General features: G+C 34.9%; 1 protein-coding gene and 1 long non-coding RNA gene across 2 annotated transcripts; one reads left to right on the plus strand and one right to left on the minus strand.

Moving 5' to 3' along the window:
* Positions 1-2642: 2642 nt before the first annotated feature.
* LOC116163160 lies at positions 2643-3461 on the minus strand. Its single transcript, XR_004143684.1, has 2 exons — positions 3323-3461; positions 2643-3268 (listed from the first exon to the last, which is right to left on the minus strand). It is a non-coding gene; the product is annotated as an uncharacterized LOC116163160 (long non-coding RNA).
* On the plus strand, positions 2943-18455 carry LOC116163159 (transferrin-like). The gene is made up of 9 exons (XM_031477009.1): positions 2943-3086; positions 11969-12077; positions 12137-12264; positions 12320-12453; positions 12500-12644; positions 12691-12985; positions 13040-13441; positions 13492-13892; positions 17848-18455. Exons 1-9 carry the CDS (start codon positions 3002-3004, stop codon positions 18285-18287), a joined length of 2139 nt encoding a protein of 712 aa, XP_031332869.1. The 5' UTR covers positions 2943-3001; the 3' UTR covers positions 18288-18455.
* The last annotated feature ends 13 nt before the right edge of the window (positions 18456-18468 follow it).

Consider the following 18468-nt stretch of genomic DNA (forward strand, 5'->3'; position numbering starts at 1 on the left):
CGCCCCCAAGAAAACTCGCCCCCAAGACATTGGCCCCGGACTATCCGCCTCCGTAAGATTCGCCCAGAAAGATTCGCCCCGGAAAATTCGCCCCCGGCAAGTTCTTCCCCGACAAATTTGCTCCTGGAAGATTCGCCCCCGGCGATTCCGCTCCCGTAGGATTCGCCCCATAAGATTTATTAATCCTCGGAGGTAACAGAGCCAGCAGTTCATAAAATGAATTTTGTTTAATTTTAATTTTTTTTGTAATAACTGTGTTGATTTTGAGTTTGTTATAAACTCGTGTGAAAAAATAGTTTTGAGTATTGAAGATCGGTTTCATGTGGTGCTGGTAAGTTTTGTATTATTTTTTAATTAGGTAGTTAGATTTACTTAAAAAAAAGAATTTTGTGCACGATTTTCTAAGATTTTAAATATTACAATCCTAATAGACGAAGAGTTCATTTTATTGTAAATCAAACACAATATTTCACCTTTCGTAATACAAAAATCTGAAAATCAAACTGACAACAGCAAAAAAGGAACTCTTATGGCATCAGTAATAAAAACGTGTCTGTATTGTCATTTGTATACATAATAGTAGGACACAAAGTATATACTTACTAAATTCATTGTCTTTTTAAGATCTAAATTTTTGGTAAATGGTCAACGTTCAACATTTTTTGATCTCAAGTGGATACTTTGGACATTTTAAAACTCTTATGGTATTTGCACATTTTTTACAAAAATTCTCAAATTTAAGGCTGATCCGACGGGCTGAATTTGGAACAAGTACAAGAGTACCGTAGCAGACTAATTGCTACTTAACTAATAAATATATAAGCAAACTTTTTTTTTATATTTTAAAGAAATGGGATGTTTCGAGTTAGATTTTTTTAGATTATATTAATTATGATTTGATATTTCAGCAAACTTCATCAATGTTGGTGTTTTTCAACACAAATTTACATCAAATCTGGACCAATTTTCAAATGTAAGTCTAAAGAAAGAACCATCCTCTGTTTATACATTGATGCCAAAAACATTTCAATACATCCATAAATGGCTGAGTAATTAGACTCCTTTGTAAACGCAATTTGTTGTAAAATGTATTGTAAACATACGGTTGACGTTGTATTGTAAACATACGGTTGACGTTGAACCGTTGTATCAGCCTTTAACGGGTGAGAGACGATTGAATATGAACAATTTCGAGTTGTCAGTTTTGCCGTATTGAGTTCCAAATATCGTAATTTTTGCAAATATTTATTTAATTAATTTAAACCAACCTATTACTTCCGAGGGTTAATAAATGTTATGGGGCGAATGCTACGGGGGCGAATTTGTCGGGGCGAATATTCCGGGGGCGAATTTGTTGGGGGCGAATTTACTTGGGGCGAATATTCCGGGGGCGAATTTACTTGGGGGCGAATATTCCGGGGGCGAATTTACTTGGGGGCGAATATTCCGGGGGCGAATTTTCGAAGGCGAATTTACCGGGGCGAGTCTTCCGGGGCGAATTTACCGCACACCGAATCAACACGTATGACGTGACGTACGACGCATTGCACTTGTGGATGATAATTCATAATTGGGCACCAAAGAACGCCGGACCGCTCATAATAAGGTGACCGTGGTTTACGTCTATTGATAAAACTGGAAAATGGAAGAGAAAAGGCCAACCTGATGGGAAGAGGTATCTCGATATGGTTTTAGTTTTAATGGCGTATACCTCCATTTAAATACACAACAAGGAATCTGTTTTCTTAATTCCGTTCAGAATTTGTTAAATTGCTGTTTTTCCTTTTGCGAAATCATATTGAATTTAATCGATTCCGTAGCTACGTTCCTTCTGCGCCAAACTTCGATTAACCAAACAAAGATAGCCACTGTGTTTTTTTTGTAATCTTTCATTTTTTGATTTGAAAGCATCCAGGTCAAGATATTTTGTTTACATTCTGAGAATTCAACATTTGAGCAATCTAAGATAATGGTAGCCTGTCGTAACAGTCTCTAGGTATACGATATAACGGGCGATCAAAAATGAGTTGCTGTCGAGTCGCCTTTGGAAATTCATTTCCCATGTAAACAAAAATTTCAAAGGTGACTCGAAAGCAACTCATTTTTGATCGCATAGTAGTAAACAAATAGTAAATAACACATTTACAAAGTATCGGATAAGTATGTTTTTATTATTATTTAAGTAACCCAGTAACTGAAAAAAATGAACGTAGTTCAATAAACTGCAAGATAGATTCCTTTCAGACGAAACGTAAGCGAAGACGAATGTCTGCTGTATTGTGTGTTGCATGTTCCACCGAAAACTAATTTCACATTCGTTATTGTTGTCAAGAGCTCAAGACACCAAATTTTGTCGAGATGAAAATTTGTTTTCACTTTTCACACTCCTTTTGCAGGGGTGCACCATGTTAGAGCAGGATTTGTGGCAACGGATTTGCAAAATCAGAAAGGGCGCAGCAAAAAAAGGCATAGATAGCCGTTAGTTTTTTGGAAAAAAATAAAATAAAATTCTGTGTTTATATCTTTGGACGCACGGATATAACGCGAATATAACGGAATTTTCAAAATTACAATTTTTATGATTCTCAAAAGGTGCCAACCAAGGATAACATAAATTACTTATTTAAAAACTTAACGAAAAGTTACGTAATTAATTAAATTTATTATTTACATGTACCTATGAAAATATCGTAAATTTATACAGCTGCGCTTGTATATCTAATTCCTGGTAGGTATTTTGGATAATTTACCTTTTACAATTTAATCGTTTAAATAAATTAAATTAATAAACGAGAAAATAAGAAATGTACTTATTTGTACAAAACTACGGCATATAAACCATCCGGAAAGTCCCAAAAAAAGAGGCGTAATGTTTACTTGCGCGTCCTTGAGGATGCCCCAAATATCGCTTTAAGCAGATGATTTGCTAGGAGAGAGATTAAGGATTTTGGTAATCGGCGTAACGCGCAGTGTTGTGAAGACCACAAGACAAACAAGTGCAATGTACATTTTATACAATAAGTTCCCAATCGCGTGTGTTATCGCAACTCTCGTCTGTTTATCAACTGTTGAATGTCGAACAAAATGTAAGTCCGCCTTTTTCTTTTTTTCTCGATACGAAAGTTATTAAATACATTTTAAAACTAATAATTAAGTTACGCACTTTCTTCAGAGGGCTACTAAGGGCCTATAGCAATACTATACTGTAGTTAATTCGGCAGGCAAAATAGCTCATAAACTTATTCAGAAATGTCAACACTTTCACGCACTAAAATCCACATGTTTAAATGATCTTAGCTGTCGTAACATTTCGATTACCTACTGAATTTTTTATACTATTCCGGTACCTATTCCAAAGGGTGATGGTGATCTATTTCTTTAACGGCCAGGAGGGGAAATCCGACCTAAAAGGTAAACCCCGCCAGACTACCTACTTAATTACGACCAGTAGTCAGACTGAATTTTCGAGGTAATCAACTTTGCCTAAGTACGCAAGTAACACCGTCAGGTAATAAGAATAACATTTTATTTAGTCAAGGCCCCCGGACGAAGACTTCACTCATAAGGACATATTTTTTGTACAAGTGCAATTAAAGTATTTCCAAAGAATACTTACTAATAATAATTACTCTTTGGTATTGCTTAATTAAGTATTTAATATCGTCAGTGTATTAATTAATTTGTAATGCAAATCATTTTGTCAATCTATTGCTAAACAACACATTGAATACGCTAGAAATCGTTTACAAACTATTTACAAAGAAGGCATTTCGATAATATCAAGCATTTTTCGAAAAGAAGATAACCTTTCGCGGAGTTATTCGGCGAAAATGATTTGCGTGTGTTCATTGAGTAATTAAATCACTCAACGGTGTGTTTTTAAATCTGTGGTTTTACTGTTGTCCTAGCAGTTTGCTAATTCTGGGGGCGTGTGCGACACCTATCTATGCTGGGCCACCTTTGTTCCGTAATACCATTACATTAATATCGTTTCCTAGTTCATTGCGAAATGTGTGACCACTTCCCTAATGAAATTGCCGCAGTAATTTGGCATTCAAACGATGTGCTGAACCTGAAAATTAATCATTTCTAATCAGAGACAGTAACCAATACAGGGTGTCCAACGATGAGTTGAGTATACCTATTGTTATGTGCGGAACTGATGCGAATAAATGAAGGGCTAATTTAGCTAAAATATTTTCGATCGAGGCGGGAATCTCGGTAGATATCCAGTATATTCTCGAGTGTATATGTTACGGATAAAGTGTTTATTTGGATAGTTTATAGAGTAGTTGGATAGTATTTGAACCCCAAACATTAATAGCACAAGTAAAGACAAGTCGCTATGTATGAGGGCAAAATAGGCTGTTATACCTGTCGAATAATGAACAAATCAAATCAAATCATTTATTGTCAGAAGTACCAAATGTGGCTTTGACATGTCAATAATGTACTCGTACAATGTAAATAACGTAAATGTAGAAAAGCAAAATTCAAGATATAAACTACAAATTTTCAATAAATATAAATAGCCTAAAAACATATGCGAACTATGGACGTACACTACACATTAACATTTTGATTTAGATAAAGTAATAATGATAATTTAGCTTACGCTTACACTTATCATATATGTGACACAAGGGTGTAATAAAAAACAAACGACATATGATGGGACGAATATACAAAACTGATAAGCATCAAGGCACGAGTAAGTGTATATAAAATGAAATCTAAAAATAAAATAAATTGACAGATTTCATATAAGACTACTAAGATATATTTTCACAGTTGAATTCTTCAATAGCGTAATATGCTTTTTTTAATAGTATTTCTTTTAATTTCTTTTTTATTAGTTGTAGTCTAGTCAACTCTTTTATTTGCGTTGGAAGATGATTGAAGAGTTTTTGGGAGACGTACACTAGTCCATTTTGCGTCTGGCTAAACTGCAATAGTTTGGCCTAAAGCAGGCCTTCCACGCGCAAAGTTTGCATCGTTCTTGGTGCGGAGCGAAGAGTTTTGCCAATCCTAAATTCTTGGCGTGGAGCGATGCTGGGCGCGCGCGTGGATGTTGTCGCTCCTGGAGTTAAGACATAAGTGAGATAGAAGTGGTGTTTCAACATTCTGGTCCAAGTTCGAAGACATGGCGTTAATTCAAAGTTCGATTAAATGAATGCACGTGGAAGGCCTGCTTTATGTTGTTCGGGAACTTGTGAAATGATGATGTATATCACTTTGCAATTTAAATTGATGAAGATTATCTTTCGTGTACATAATACTATCTAACAAATATTGTGATGGTAAGGTTAATATTTTTAGATGAATAAAAGTCTTTCTGCAATCATCCCTATATCCAAGGTCATTTATTATTCGTACTGCACGTCGTTGCAGACCAAAAACTCTTCGCGCTGCAGGACAATTTCCCCAGACTAAGATACCATAGCTTAATATACAAAAAAATTTTTTTACAAATAAAATCGACATGTACTCCAAAGTATAAGACAGGATCAATATGTACACCTAAACATTTTACAGAAGCATTGTTGTGAAATGCATGATGTCTTAGAGTTAGCATCAGGTTTTCCGATTTGGTTTCATTAAGTTTTAATATTGGTTTGGTATAAACCATTCTAACGCCAGAGTCGTCCGTAAATAAAATACAATCCGCATACTAGTTTATGTAATTAGGGAAGTCATTAAAATAAATCAAAAACAAAAGTGGTCTGAGAATGGACCCCTGGGGAACTCCCCTAATTACAGATAGTTGGCTTGACTGACAATACTCCATTGTGGAAGACGTGCTGAAATCTATTAGTTTATGTTGGTGATTAAGTGGGCACGTGCCTCTGTGCCTTTGGGACCAGCCGCCAATGGTCGGAAGACCAACTTATTACATTTGTCGTAAACATTCTCAGCAACTTCAATTTTTTCCAAATTGTTTCCACAAATCATACTCTGTGTTTCAGAACCTTCGATCCCTATTTACAAAAATAAACGACATTATGCATGCGCAACCCAACTTATATGTATTTGCGCAATCCCAATTTTTTAAATTTGTTAAGAGATTTGAACGAAATTTTGTAATTAGGCAGTTAGGCACCTCAAAAGTAAAACCATTGAACTATATACTCTGTAACGAGTATATAGTTCAATGAGTAAAACTAATGCCGAATCAAAAAAATTTGTTTTACAAGCTATGCTGATCTGGTGGGACAGAATTAACCCGTTTTTGTTAGGTAATTTCTTTTAATTCATGTTACTTAAATGTAGACTTATCTTTATATGTCATACGCCTAAACCGAATGGTTTTGATTATTATTTCTGAACAATCGTGCAAGAAAAAAGCGAGGAAAAAAGTTATGGTAAAAAACCTGTTTTTCCTGTACCATAATTTTACACTTTTGCCATTTATTAACGATCCCCGAGATCGTTTATAATGTTGTATTGATGTCTATCTGTCTGTCTGTCGGTTGTGCTTTGCCCACTTTTGTATTTGCGCAATCCAATTTTCCTTTGTTAAGATATATCGAATCGAAAAATTTGTTTGGACATGCGCAATCCGTTTTTCTTTATTTGCGAAGATACTTAAATGAAATATGGAGGCACCTCGAATAAAGGTAACACTAATGCCGAATCAAATAAATTTGTTTTGCGCATACGCCATTCGATCCGAGTGATCCGACTAAAAACACGCAAATCATTGTTGCGCATGCCCAGACCCACATTCATTATTTGTGAACCAATTCTTCGAAATTTTAATGGAAATTGCACGTTACAAATGGGAAATGAATGCAAGTGGAAATGCGCTTTTTGTAAATCGTTTACGATTACTTTTTTAACTTGTTCTTGAATTAGACGAGGACCAGGCAGACAGATGGAATTTTTTTCGCACAGTTCTCTCTCGATGATAAAATTTACTCATTTTTAGCGCATTTTCCAACGAAGTTGGGTGCGCTATTGCAACCACTTTCTCTGTCCGTCCGTCTGTCCGAGGCCTTAACTACTCCTACAGTTTTCAAGATATTTAGTTCGTTCTTTTTGCATTCGGTAGCGTATCGCTCTGGCACCTGAGTCAAGGAAAATCTTGACGATTGAACTGCGCATGCGCAGGCTGCGCAATGTTAACTTTTTTATTTATTAATATATTTTGTTGAAATTTTAATCACCGATATTTGTAGTAAAGGCAAATAGGTATATCGCATATAGTAAAAATCAGATGCGCGCATCTGCGCAATGCCAACTTTCTTATTTATGGAGATATTCCTTTGAAATTTTAACCAAAGATGCTTATAGTAAAATCAAATATTGCATATTGTAAATATCAGATAAATAAGCGCATGCGCAGGACGCGCAATATCAACTGCGCAGTAAGTGTCAACTTCCTTATTTATGAAGATATTTCTTTAAAATTTTAACCATATAGGCCTCTAGTAATGAAAAACAGCGCACATAGGTATGACCTTTGGGGAAGTATTGATCAATTTATGGAAAATGCGCTGAAGTTACTCGCCTTAGGGCGAAAACTTTTTTAATTGTTATGATCACGCTCGTTTTAATCAAGTCAAGCCAAACCGTAAATTTGTACAGTAATAGGGTACATTAATAGGTATCCGATATGTTCATCATCACAAATTTTTGCCGGTGTAAGTGAATTCAATGTTTATGAATCCCACGTCCCTATATTCTTACCTCACTCAGGATAACACACGTCATGTCACAATTATTAGAAACTGGATTTTTGGATAATTACAAATTAGGTACATGCCGGTAAATTTACACGTGGCACTTGAAGAGAATGCATCATTGTACCCAGATGTACGAGCTATGAGTTACACGCCGTTTCTGTTTCTAATCTAAGGTCATCTTCACGGCAAAATCGTAAGGTTGTAGGTACTATTATTAGGTGCCTACCCTATTAATCAAGAAATCTATTGTGCAAACTGACAAATGTTTTGTTATCTAATTCAGAGAGGGTGAGGGTAAAAATGGGCCTCGAAATGCATGTTTGCGTGTAGATATTTCGGTTAACTTGTTTATGTTTGAATTGAAAAATGAAATTTTCCATGAATAAAAATCATTATTTGTATTTATAACTTAATTGGCAATTAAAGAAACATTATATAATAGGTTATACCTAGGTAATCTTCGGAGCTCCTATTCCATATTCAAAGATATCACCATGGTCACAATGGATAAAAACGAATAGATATAAAGAGTTACTAGAATAGTTTGGGTTAAAAAAACCAAACGGTCGACTGCTGGCAGGTAAATAGAAAAATTCTCACCGGTATTTACCATATGATGATTCTTTTTGCAAATCGGGGAAGTCCAATCACCTTCGCACGTAGGTAATTGGCAGCGTCTTTTCCATTTTTTTGCGACAATGTGTGCGAATGTCAATATCTTTAAAGTGTTACCAGGTTAATAAATTGTGAATATTACTTTTCAAGGATACGTCATACTTAAAATTTTTAAATATTAATCATTTAGGCGCACACTGTTTTATTTTCTCTGTAAAGAATGTAAAGATGTTTCATTATCTATTAATCAAATGCTAATTTTCAAACTTGTCATGTATTTTTAGCGTAGCGACCAGTTGAATTGATTTAAATGATGACCTGAGAAACTATTGGTGAATTAATATGTGAGGTATTCGAAATGGTTATTTTAGAAGAAAGATTTTCATTTTTTATCCCTTCCGCTTACACTAGAAATACATAATCCCCAACTTCGTTATTTTTATTTTGAATGAATAGATTTATTGTTGAATTATTAAATGTCTTGACATGATAGTACATATAAATACAAACAGCAGAAGCACTCCAAGCGCTTATGTTGAAAGAGCATAGGTACCTATATTTTATACATTGGGTTTCCACTGCTGGTTCACAATAACCCCCCATTAATGGGTCTGAAAAGGACTTCTAAAACTTAAAAATAGGATGAGGACTTGAGGGATATCTTTTTTTTATTGTTCATTTTCAAATAATATTTTATTATTTTCAAGAATGCCACGCACAGTGTCTGGTACATCATTTTTTTCCCAAATTTTCACCAAAAGTGTGCCAATCATTCTATTCTGTTGATATGTTTGCTGGTTTCCTTCAAGTTGATTCAACTAAAGAGAGAGCAATGACAGCAAATGTACCTAACTGGGTAGGTACTTACTAATACGCCAACGAACATGCAGCAACTACATACCTATTTAAAATCAACTTCAGGACACTAACAAAGAAACATTAGGTCCAGTTGCTCACAAAAAATAATACGATATTAACACGGGACAATTTTTGATACGAGTTGTAGGTTATAAATCTCCTACTGTCACCCCAAAAAGTATATATAGGCTCAGATTTAGGACTTGTTCAGCGTTGAATGCGTTTGGATCATATGAAAGATCGCTTAATTCTATTCCAAAAATCCGATACAACCGAATACCGAACGATCCTCGAGATCTTCACACACACACGTCATTTTTACAATGTACCTTTACGAGGTTGATTCTATTCCACCAAATCAGCATAGCTTGTAAAACAAATTTTTTGAATCTGCATTTGTTTTATTTGCGGTGCCTACATAGATAATTTCATTTAAATATTAAAAAAAATAAAAGATTTGAAATAGCGCCTGCGCAAAACAAATTTTTTGATTCAGCATTAGTTTTACTTTTCTTCGAGGTACCTATACATACAAAATTTCATATAAATATCTTAACAAATAAAAACAAATTAAAAAAAGTAATCGTAAACGATTTACAAAAAGCTCATTTTCACTTGCATTTATTTCCCATTTGTATAAGATGCAAATTCTGTTAATATCGTAAAAATCCGGCTACAAATAAGAAAGATAGCGTTGCATATGGGCATTCCATTTTTGACGTGCTACTTCAGTTTCAGTTTATAAGAATCATCCTACCCTACAATTTTAGAAGAATTAGTTTACAAATAACGAATGTGGGTCTGGACATGCGCAATAATTGTTTTGCGTATTTTTAGTCGGAACGGATTGCGCATGCGCAAAACAAATTTATTTGATTTGGCATTAGTTTTACCTCCATTCGAGGTGCCTACATATAAAATTTCATTTAAATATCTTAACACAACAAAATTGGATTACGCCTGCGCAAAAGAAATATTTTGATTTGGCATTACTTTTACTCGAAGTGCCTAGATACAAAATTTCATTTAAATATTCTAACAAATTAAAAAAATTAGATTCCGCGTTAATTACCTACATTACAATACAACTACTAATGCAAGTTATGCCTTAGAGGTACCTATATTTTGTCATTGAAACTCGTATAGAGATTGTTTCGCTTATTTAGAAGATCATTTCGTGAATTTAATGGTTTTTCCTTCGAATCAGTTTTACCAGATCAACCTTTTTGGTGGTACTATTAAGGGTGTGTTAACTATGAAAGATTTCAAGAACCCAATCGAAACGTATGTTGGGTCTAGCGCGGCTCACAGTCATTTTCCCTCGAATATGTCTCGCGGTGAATTGCCTGCAGCTATGAATACTACAGATAATAAAAAATTATCGATAATGTCAGTATCCGATAATATCGATAATCGATATTATATCAATATTTTTTTATTATCGATAATCGATAGTGAATTTCTATCATCGCGCAGCCGTAGTCACCACAATACTATAAAAAACATGGGATAACTATTGCATGACTAAAAATGGGCAAAGCGTAACTGATGTTTTATGTGCTGATTAAAATTCTGTTTAAAAATTTAGTGAAAATTAGAGTTCGTTATTATTGAACGAAATTTAAAAAAAAAATAGATATAAAAACCTGATACAACTGAATACCGAACGACGCTCGAGATCTTCCCGCATCCATCATTTTTACAACACAGCTTAAGGGGTTGATTCTGTCCCACCAGATTACCATAACATTTAAAACACATTTTTTGAATAGGTATGAGTGTTACTTTTTTTCGAGGTGCCTCAATACATTTCATTTACATAATCTAAAATTGGATTGCGCATCATTTTTGATACGGTATTAGCATTGTTTAAAGTGTTCCTTTTATTCAAGGTGCCTACATACAAAATTTCATTTAAATATCTTAACAAACAGAAAAATTGAATTGCGCCAACACAAAAGTTGGAATGCGCATGCGCAATATTTTTTGCATCTGCATAGTTTCTTGGGGTTTAAGGAATATTTTCTGACACAGAAAACCGAGCATTCATATGTTCTTTGTAACAAGAATTATAAAAGATTCCCCTTTTTGGAGGTTCAGGCAGTTTTTGGGCTATAACTTTTTGTCCCGTCAGTCTATACGTAACTGAAAAACAATAAGCGACCTTTCTTATATTCTTAAAAACATGTGTACTAATTTTCAAAGCGATCGGACGTTTCTAAACAAAGTTATCGGCACACGAACGGACAGACAGCAATACAAAATTATAAACGTTCTCGAGGATCGTTAATAAAGAAATGTCACAATCAAACACTAAACAGACAGACAGCAGTACAAAACAACCTGATATACTTGCACTCTTATATAGACTATTTGATTTGAGTTCATATAGTAGACTATATGATCAATTAAACTATGTGATGGCGGCAATGAATTATTTATTCTCCAATCTCAAATGAATGCGTCTCATTGGATTCTGTTGAGGGTTGATATTCCGAAAGCGAATTCACCAGGGGGGCCTTTCATGAAGGGAGGACGGGGAAGGGGCGAGTTTTTTTACAAGCATAAAGGTCCCACTTCCATTAGCGCGTAAGAAAAAGTAACCTATTCAACCTTATAGATCTTTGCTGCACAACAGTGAACTCAGAACCAAAAGTTTAGACTTACAAAGGCCTAATGATATCGGGACAAAGAGTGCCATGTACCTACAAAATCATATAATTCGAGACTATACAGAAATATATTTAAGAATATGTACTTACCTACTCACCTATCTTGTAGCATTGGAGTACACTTTTAATATCTTTCAGATCAAGTATGTGTCGTGGATGGGCGTGGAAGTTTTCGCAAAGCTGCCAAATTTTGTCCCGTTTTGGATGGCCCGGATAGCAAAGTGGAATGTGTTATAGGATTAGACAGGTACCTACCTACTGTTGTAGTTTCCTCACATTTCCAGTATTATCCATCTTGCTTTTCAGGCTGGACTGTTTAAGACGGATATCAAAAGGAAAGGCTGATTTCTCAGTATTTAGCGCCGAAGATCTAGTAACCGCGAGTAATCTACAAGTTGAAGTTCTTGTCACAAATGAGATGAGATACACAAATGGTTAGTGAAGTGTGCATGTGTGTTAATTAACTCTTACATTTTTATACATTTACAGATGAGTTTGAGTATGAAGTTGTTGCTGTCGTTGATGATGAGGCGCGCATACAAACCCGATATGATCTGCGCGATAAACGATTATGTCATCCTGGATATGGATACGAAGCTGATTGGACTCAGATCCTTGCTAATGTAAGTAATGAAATGAGAAGTCAACATTTCATTTCATACGTTTAAGTATTTGGAAGTATCAACCGTGCCTCAGTCTTGCAACCCACTATTAAGTTTAACTGAAAACAGAATAAGTTCATCTTCAAAATACTTCAAATCCGCATGTAAGGCTGGTCCATGGGTAAATGACCGTGCGTTAGATTCACAACTAAGTAAGTTCATTAATTAAACAAACACAGAACTTAACTGTTATTGCAGAACGCAAATACCCAAACCTCTGCGGATTATGTAATTCTCCAGGCGTGTGCTCTACGGATGATAAATATTGGGGTCGTAGTGGCCCATTACTATGTCTGACTGATGGTGTGGGAGATATTACATGGGCACGATTGGATGATGTTCGCAGTCATTTTGGATTAACACCAGGATCATCTCTAGCTAGTACTGAAGGGTACAGTTACCTATGCGAGGATGGAACTACGATACCGTTAAATTCAACAACAAAGCCGTGCGTTTGGGTAGTTAAACCTTGGCCGGTAGTTGCTAGTAAGAGGTAAATGATGGTCTAAGTATATGTATATGGGATTATAATTAATCACTGTCTTAGGACTAGCGCACAGGAGATTCAAGAGTTCATCTCGTCACTTTCCCATTCAGATAACAATTCATGGCAGTCTGCTCTACTGAACTTGATAGAAACATATCATTTAACAATAAAAGCCGTACAGCCTATAGAAGCTATAGAAAGTTACTTGTCACGAGCACAGGGCTTTTTGAGCGCCAACAGCTTTCCTGGTTGTCATCCCCCTCGCACGATACGAATATGTACAACAACCAATTTGGAAAATGCAAAATGTTCGTGGTTACGGGAAGTATCCAATGTATATGGAATTGAGCCCGATGTCGATTGCTTAAAAGCAGACAATAAAACCCACTGTATGCAAGGTGTTGCCGACAACTTGGCCGACGTTGTTGCAGTCTCTGCGGACATGGTGAACGAAGCCAAAATGTAATAATATATTGATTGTGCGTATATCGTTCTAATTTTACCATTTTTAGGTCTTACAAACTAAAAACCTTATTTTATGAAACTGTAGCAAATGAGGAAGAAAAATACGTAACAGTTGCTGTAGTCAGAGCTAATTCTGGTATAACGTCTTTTGAAGGTCTACGCGGCAAGAGAGCGTGCTTTCCAAAATACGATGGTGTAGCATGGAATTCTGTAGTACACGCTCTAAATTCTAAACAACTTTTAACAACGTGCCCATTTAATCAGGGAATGTCCGAATTCTTTTCAGACAGTTGTGTACCCAATTTTCCAACAAATGGATCACCCAATCTGCAAGTGTTGTGTAAGCCGGGCATATACGATGAGGAGTATGGAGCTATGAGATGTTTGACACATGAAAACGGGGACGTTGCATTTGTTTCAAAACAGGCATATTCAACGTTTTTCCAAGGTACGAGAATTGTTTTTGAAATAAATGATTTTTTATTAGGGTCCAAAAATTCATTCTAACGGCTCAATAAGGCGTATAATTAGCGCTTAATCTTAGGGTAAGGAAAAATTCATGTATGTAACAGTCTGCGCCTACGCGAAGTTGCCAGTGCTAATGCGAGTGATAATGCTTTTTGAGACACATAGCATATTTCGTATTAGGGCACAAAATTTTAGTCCAACAGCGCTAAAAGGTTCATAATTAGCGCTTAATTAATTTATTTCATCACAGGTTACCCCAATGACAATGTTCATGTATTCAACTTTTCAAAAATTATTTCACAACGTAAAGGAACTTCCAAAGTTTTGTTTGAGCCGTAAAAAGTATACAGGGTGATTTATTTGCTTTGCACTGCATTAGGGTCTTTGAATTCTTTACAATTACAATATCGTAAATGAACAAAACAAATGTGCCTGTACGGAGGAGAAATTGGATCATGATATTTTTGTTTAAATACCTACCAGGGTACCACCTATGAATGAAAAACCAAACAGCACTTTTCTATCGAATACTTGATTATTCGAAAGATACAAAAAATGCAAGCAACATCAATTACGACTCAAGATGTATTTTCCCAACATTGGCCTTTACCTCGACCTCTACACTATGATGTGTCCCCCCTCCCCTATCATGTTTATGATTTTATTATTAATAGGTATCTACTAAGGGTTGAGAAATAAGATTTTGTATCTTTTACTGACAAAAAATCCAAAATGTATTTTAAAAACAAGGTTGTAGTGCTTCATTATAAAGGTTTAACGGAATTTAATTTAGAGAGTTTTGTCACCAAAATAATAGGTAGCTGCCATATATACAAAGATCAAAACAGACCGGTCTATATGTATGGAATTCACATTATTATTATACGGATGGGGAAAAAGACTTGAAAAATGTCGAATTTTATTCTTCTTTCGACAATTTATTCTATGACAATATTACATAGCTCTGAGTTATAAGCACCATCTCGAAAATTTAAAACTAAGAAAGGGGCGTGGCACCTTTTTGGAAAGAAATTTTATTCTTTGTTTAACAATATACCGTTTTTTTTACATTTGGTGCCATCATAACATCATAAAATTTTGATAATGCCTTCTTGAAAACTGTACATAGAAAGAAGCCATTTTAGGAATTTATTTAATATTTATTTACAATTAAATTAAATGTTGTAATAACTGTTGAGAAGCAACTGGGCAACTCAAAACGTAAAATCAAAACTCCCACCAAAACCTATTAAAACTCATGGCACATAATCGTCAAGTAAAAAACCTGATTCACTAATCCTATCACTATAGGATCGGTCAACATAAATAAAACGCAAGAAATTGAGAAGGCGAAATTAAAAAAATAGAAACGTTCTATAACATAACAAAAACAATCAAATCCAAATTCAATTCATGGTTGCAGTCTCTAAATCACACGAGAATAGCTCTAGGGACCCATAACATAACAGCATTCCGATAACATAAATATTCAAGAGTCTTGAAAAATAACCACATTTGGCATTTATGCACAATAGAAGATCATGGAAAAATAACATTGTTTTTTATATTGTCATAATAAACTTTCAAATAAGGGTAATAGGATAATAAAATATTAGCATCAATTGTAAGGTTTAATCTATGGACCTCAAACAAAGCCATTGTGAGGCTTTCTTTCCTCTAACATTTTTGAACAAAGGGGCCAGATCTCAGAAAAATCATTCAAGAAACTCACTAAATCGCGTCCTACCGAATCTGGAGGAATAATTCTTATTCACATGCCCAGTCAGTTCTCAAATTGCATTAGTGGCAACCATACCCATCAGGAGGCCTGAGGTTTAGCCATTATGCTATTTTTCAACAAAGGCATCTTCAATTACTAATTTATAAAAGATTTTGGCAATACAAAGGCAAATGCAATAGAGACAGAAACTCCGAGACCCATCGTACAATAAGTCGACAACATCGTAAATTAATTTTAAAATCCCTTTCTTGCGAATTGTTAAAATATAAAATGCATGTAGCAGTTCCATAGCAAAAGCTACTTACAGGAAATCTAGAACCCAAACGGTATCAACACCTTGTATATTAATCTTAAATGAAAACCACTCACGCCTGTGTAAAAGTTTCCTGTAAAAATTTACACGCTACCCTAAATTATGTAAACACCCTGTAGATGGGCTAATTGATCCTTAACTTTCACCAAACAAATAATAAAAACTAATCCGGATGTCCCAACAGAATAATATCATTCCTCCCAGTGTCTATAAACGAAATTGAAGCGACATTCACAATTAAACTTCTAGGTACATGAGAAAACTACGTACGCGCTATCTACAGCAAACAAAAACTACCCTGGCCACATTTATCTATATTTGCGAATCAAAACACATACCACCAAAAGCGAGACCAAAAGTTAAAACTTCGCTACTTTCTCTTTTCTGCTAGAAGAAAAGCAAAGCATGTGCACTCACTATGACCCTTCTCCAGTAATTTGAATTGTTAGATTCGCGCCAAAGAAATGTGCAGTGGCGTAACTTGCGTTTTTCTGTTTTAATGGAATGCATAAACGTACGTGGCAATGATAAAATTCAAAAACTACCACGTATAACATCAAAATGGATGATACGTCACTAACTACAGGGTACCCTTGTAACACTGTTTTTTTCATGTTGACTTGTTTTTATGACAAAAATGGCGCTGTCAATTTTTGTATGTGCAGTTATGGCATGTCAAAACAAAACAATGAATGCGTCTCATTTAATTCTGTTGAGGGTCGAAAGAGAATTCAGATTGCCTTTCTTGAAGGGGGGAGGGGGTGGATTTTTCTACAAGCATAAAGGTTCCACTTTGATTGGAATCTCATTTCATTGACATTTTAACTCTAAAAAGATTCCAAGAGCCCAAAAAATAAGCTATCCTGTACAACTATTGGCCAACGCATCTATTCACAATAGCTTGCAATAAATAATCGACATCCTGTAGGTTAAGAAAAAAGTATGTGTGTAAGTATTGGTGTTACTACCTTTGGGCGAAGAGTTGTTGATCAAAGAGATTTTTTCAATTAGTTTGGTTCTTCAATCCTCATATGAGACTCAACTGAACACACAACAGAAAGTCTTGTAAATTTGGTTCTCCTAAAACAATTCAGTTTCTATTGAAGGAAATCAGAGCTCTTGCGTAGTATACAGTTAAAAAATCTGATACAACTGAATACTGAACGACCTCAAGATCTTCACACATACATCGTTTTTGTAACAAACTTTAAAGAGTTGAATGTTGATTCTACCGCAGCAGCTTGTAAAACAAATTTTTTGTCGGCATTTTTATTCGAGGTGCCTACATACAAAATTTCATTTAAATATCTTAACAAATAAACTCGCTAAAAGCTCGTTAATAATAAATTTGGGATTGCGCATGTGCAAAACAATTTTTTTTATTCAGCATTAGTTTGACTTTTATTGGAGGTGCGTAAATACAAAAGTTGGGTTGCGCATGCGTAATCTTTATTTATTCATCTTCATAGTTGCCTGAGGTTTAAGGAATATTTACTAACACAGAAAACCGGACATTCAGAAGTATGTTCTTTGTAACAACAATTATAAAAGAAACACTTTTTTTGGCTGTAACGTTAGTCTAATACCCAATAAACAATAGCGACCTTCTTATTCCTTGAAGAACATGTGTATCAATTTTCAAAGCGATTAGACATTTCTACAAAAAGTTATCGTGCACACGGACAGACAGACAGCAAAACAAAGTTATAAACAATCTCGAGGATCGAGGGTGTACTGACGGGGAGCGTTGGTACCAAAGATTGCATGCGAGTACCGAGGGGGAAGAGGGATAGTTTAGTGTTTGATTGTGACATTTCTTTATCTTTAGTACATTTTTACATTTTGTTGTGTTTTCTTTAAATAATGTGTATTTACTTTTAGATATAAAAGAAAAGAGAGATGCATTCATCGATGCAAGGGATTATACGATCTTATGTGAAAATAACGATGAACCTTGTCATTTGAGTTGGGCGCCCCCTGGTCAAGCAATGATAAGAATGAATAGCAGCACTCTGTGGATCAAAGACACTTTAGATGTGTTTTTGCAAATGGATAATCTGTTTGGTAAAAACTTTAAATCAGTTACCACACCATTTACATTATTTGGGCTGTTTGATGGTAAACCGAACGTTCTATTTCATGATGTTACTAGTAAATTGAGAGACGTTCCGAAATTAAAAAATACAGATACAATGCAAAAGGAGTATAGTGAGATATTAGATAATTTTGGAGAATGCGTTCCTGGTGGTAGTTCAACGGCTTATATGTGTAATTTTTACATGTGTATCATAATGTGTGTATTATTGTTGTTTAAGTTTTAATTATAATTTGTGTACTGTAAACTATAAAATAGGTAATTGTACTCGAATTTACGTATCTCATTTTCTAATGTCAACAAGACTGCTCTTATTAATACGGCGATTATTTTAAAATTAATGTATACCTATGCTGTGATATAAATTAGAAGTCAATAAAATTTTATACATTTATATGTTACAGTTT

This window comes from Photinus pyralis, unplaced genomic scaffold (genome assembly GCF_008802855.1).
Source record: "Photinus pyralis isolate 1611_PpyrPB1 unplaced genomic scaffold, Ppyr1.3 Ppyr1.4_LG2, whole genome shotgun sequence".
Taxonomy (NCBI): Eukaryota; Metazoa; Arthropoda; class Insecta; order Coleoptera; family Lampyridae; genus Photinus; species Photinus pyralis.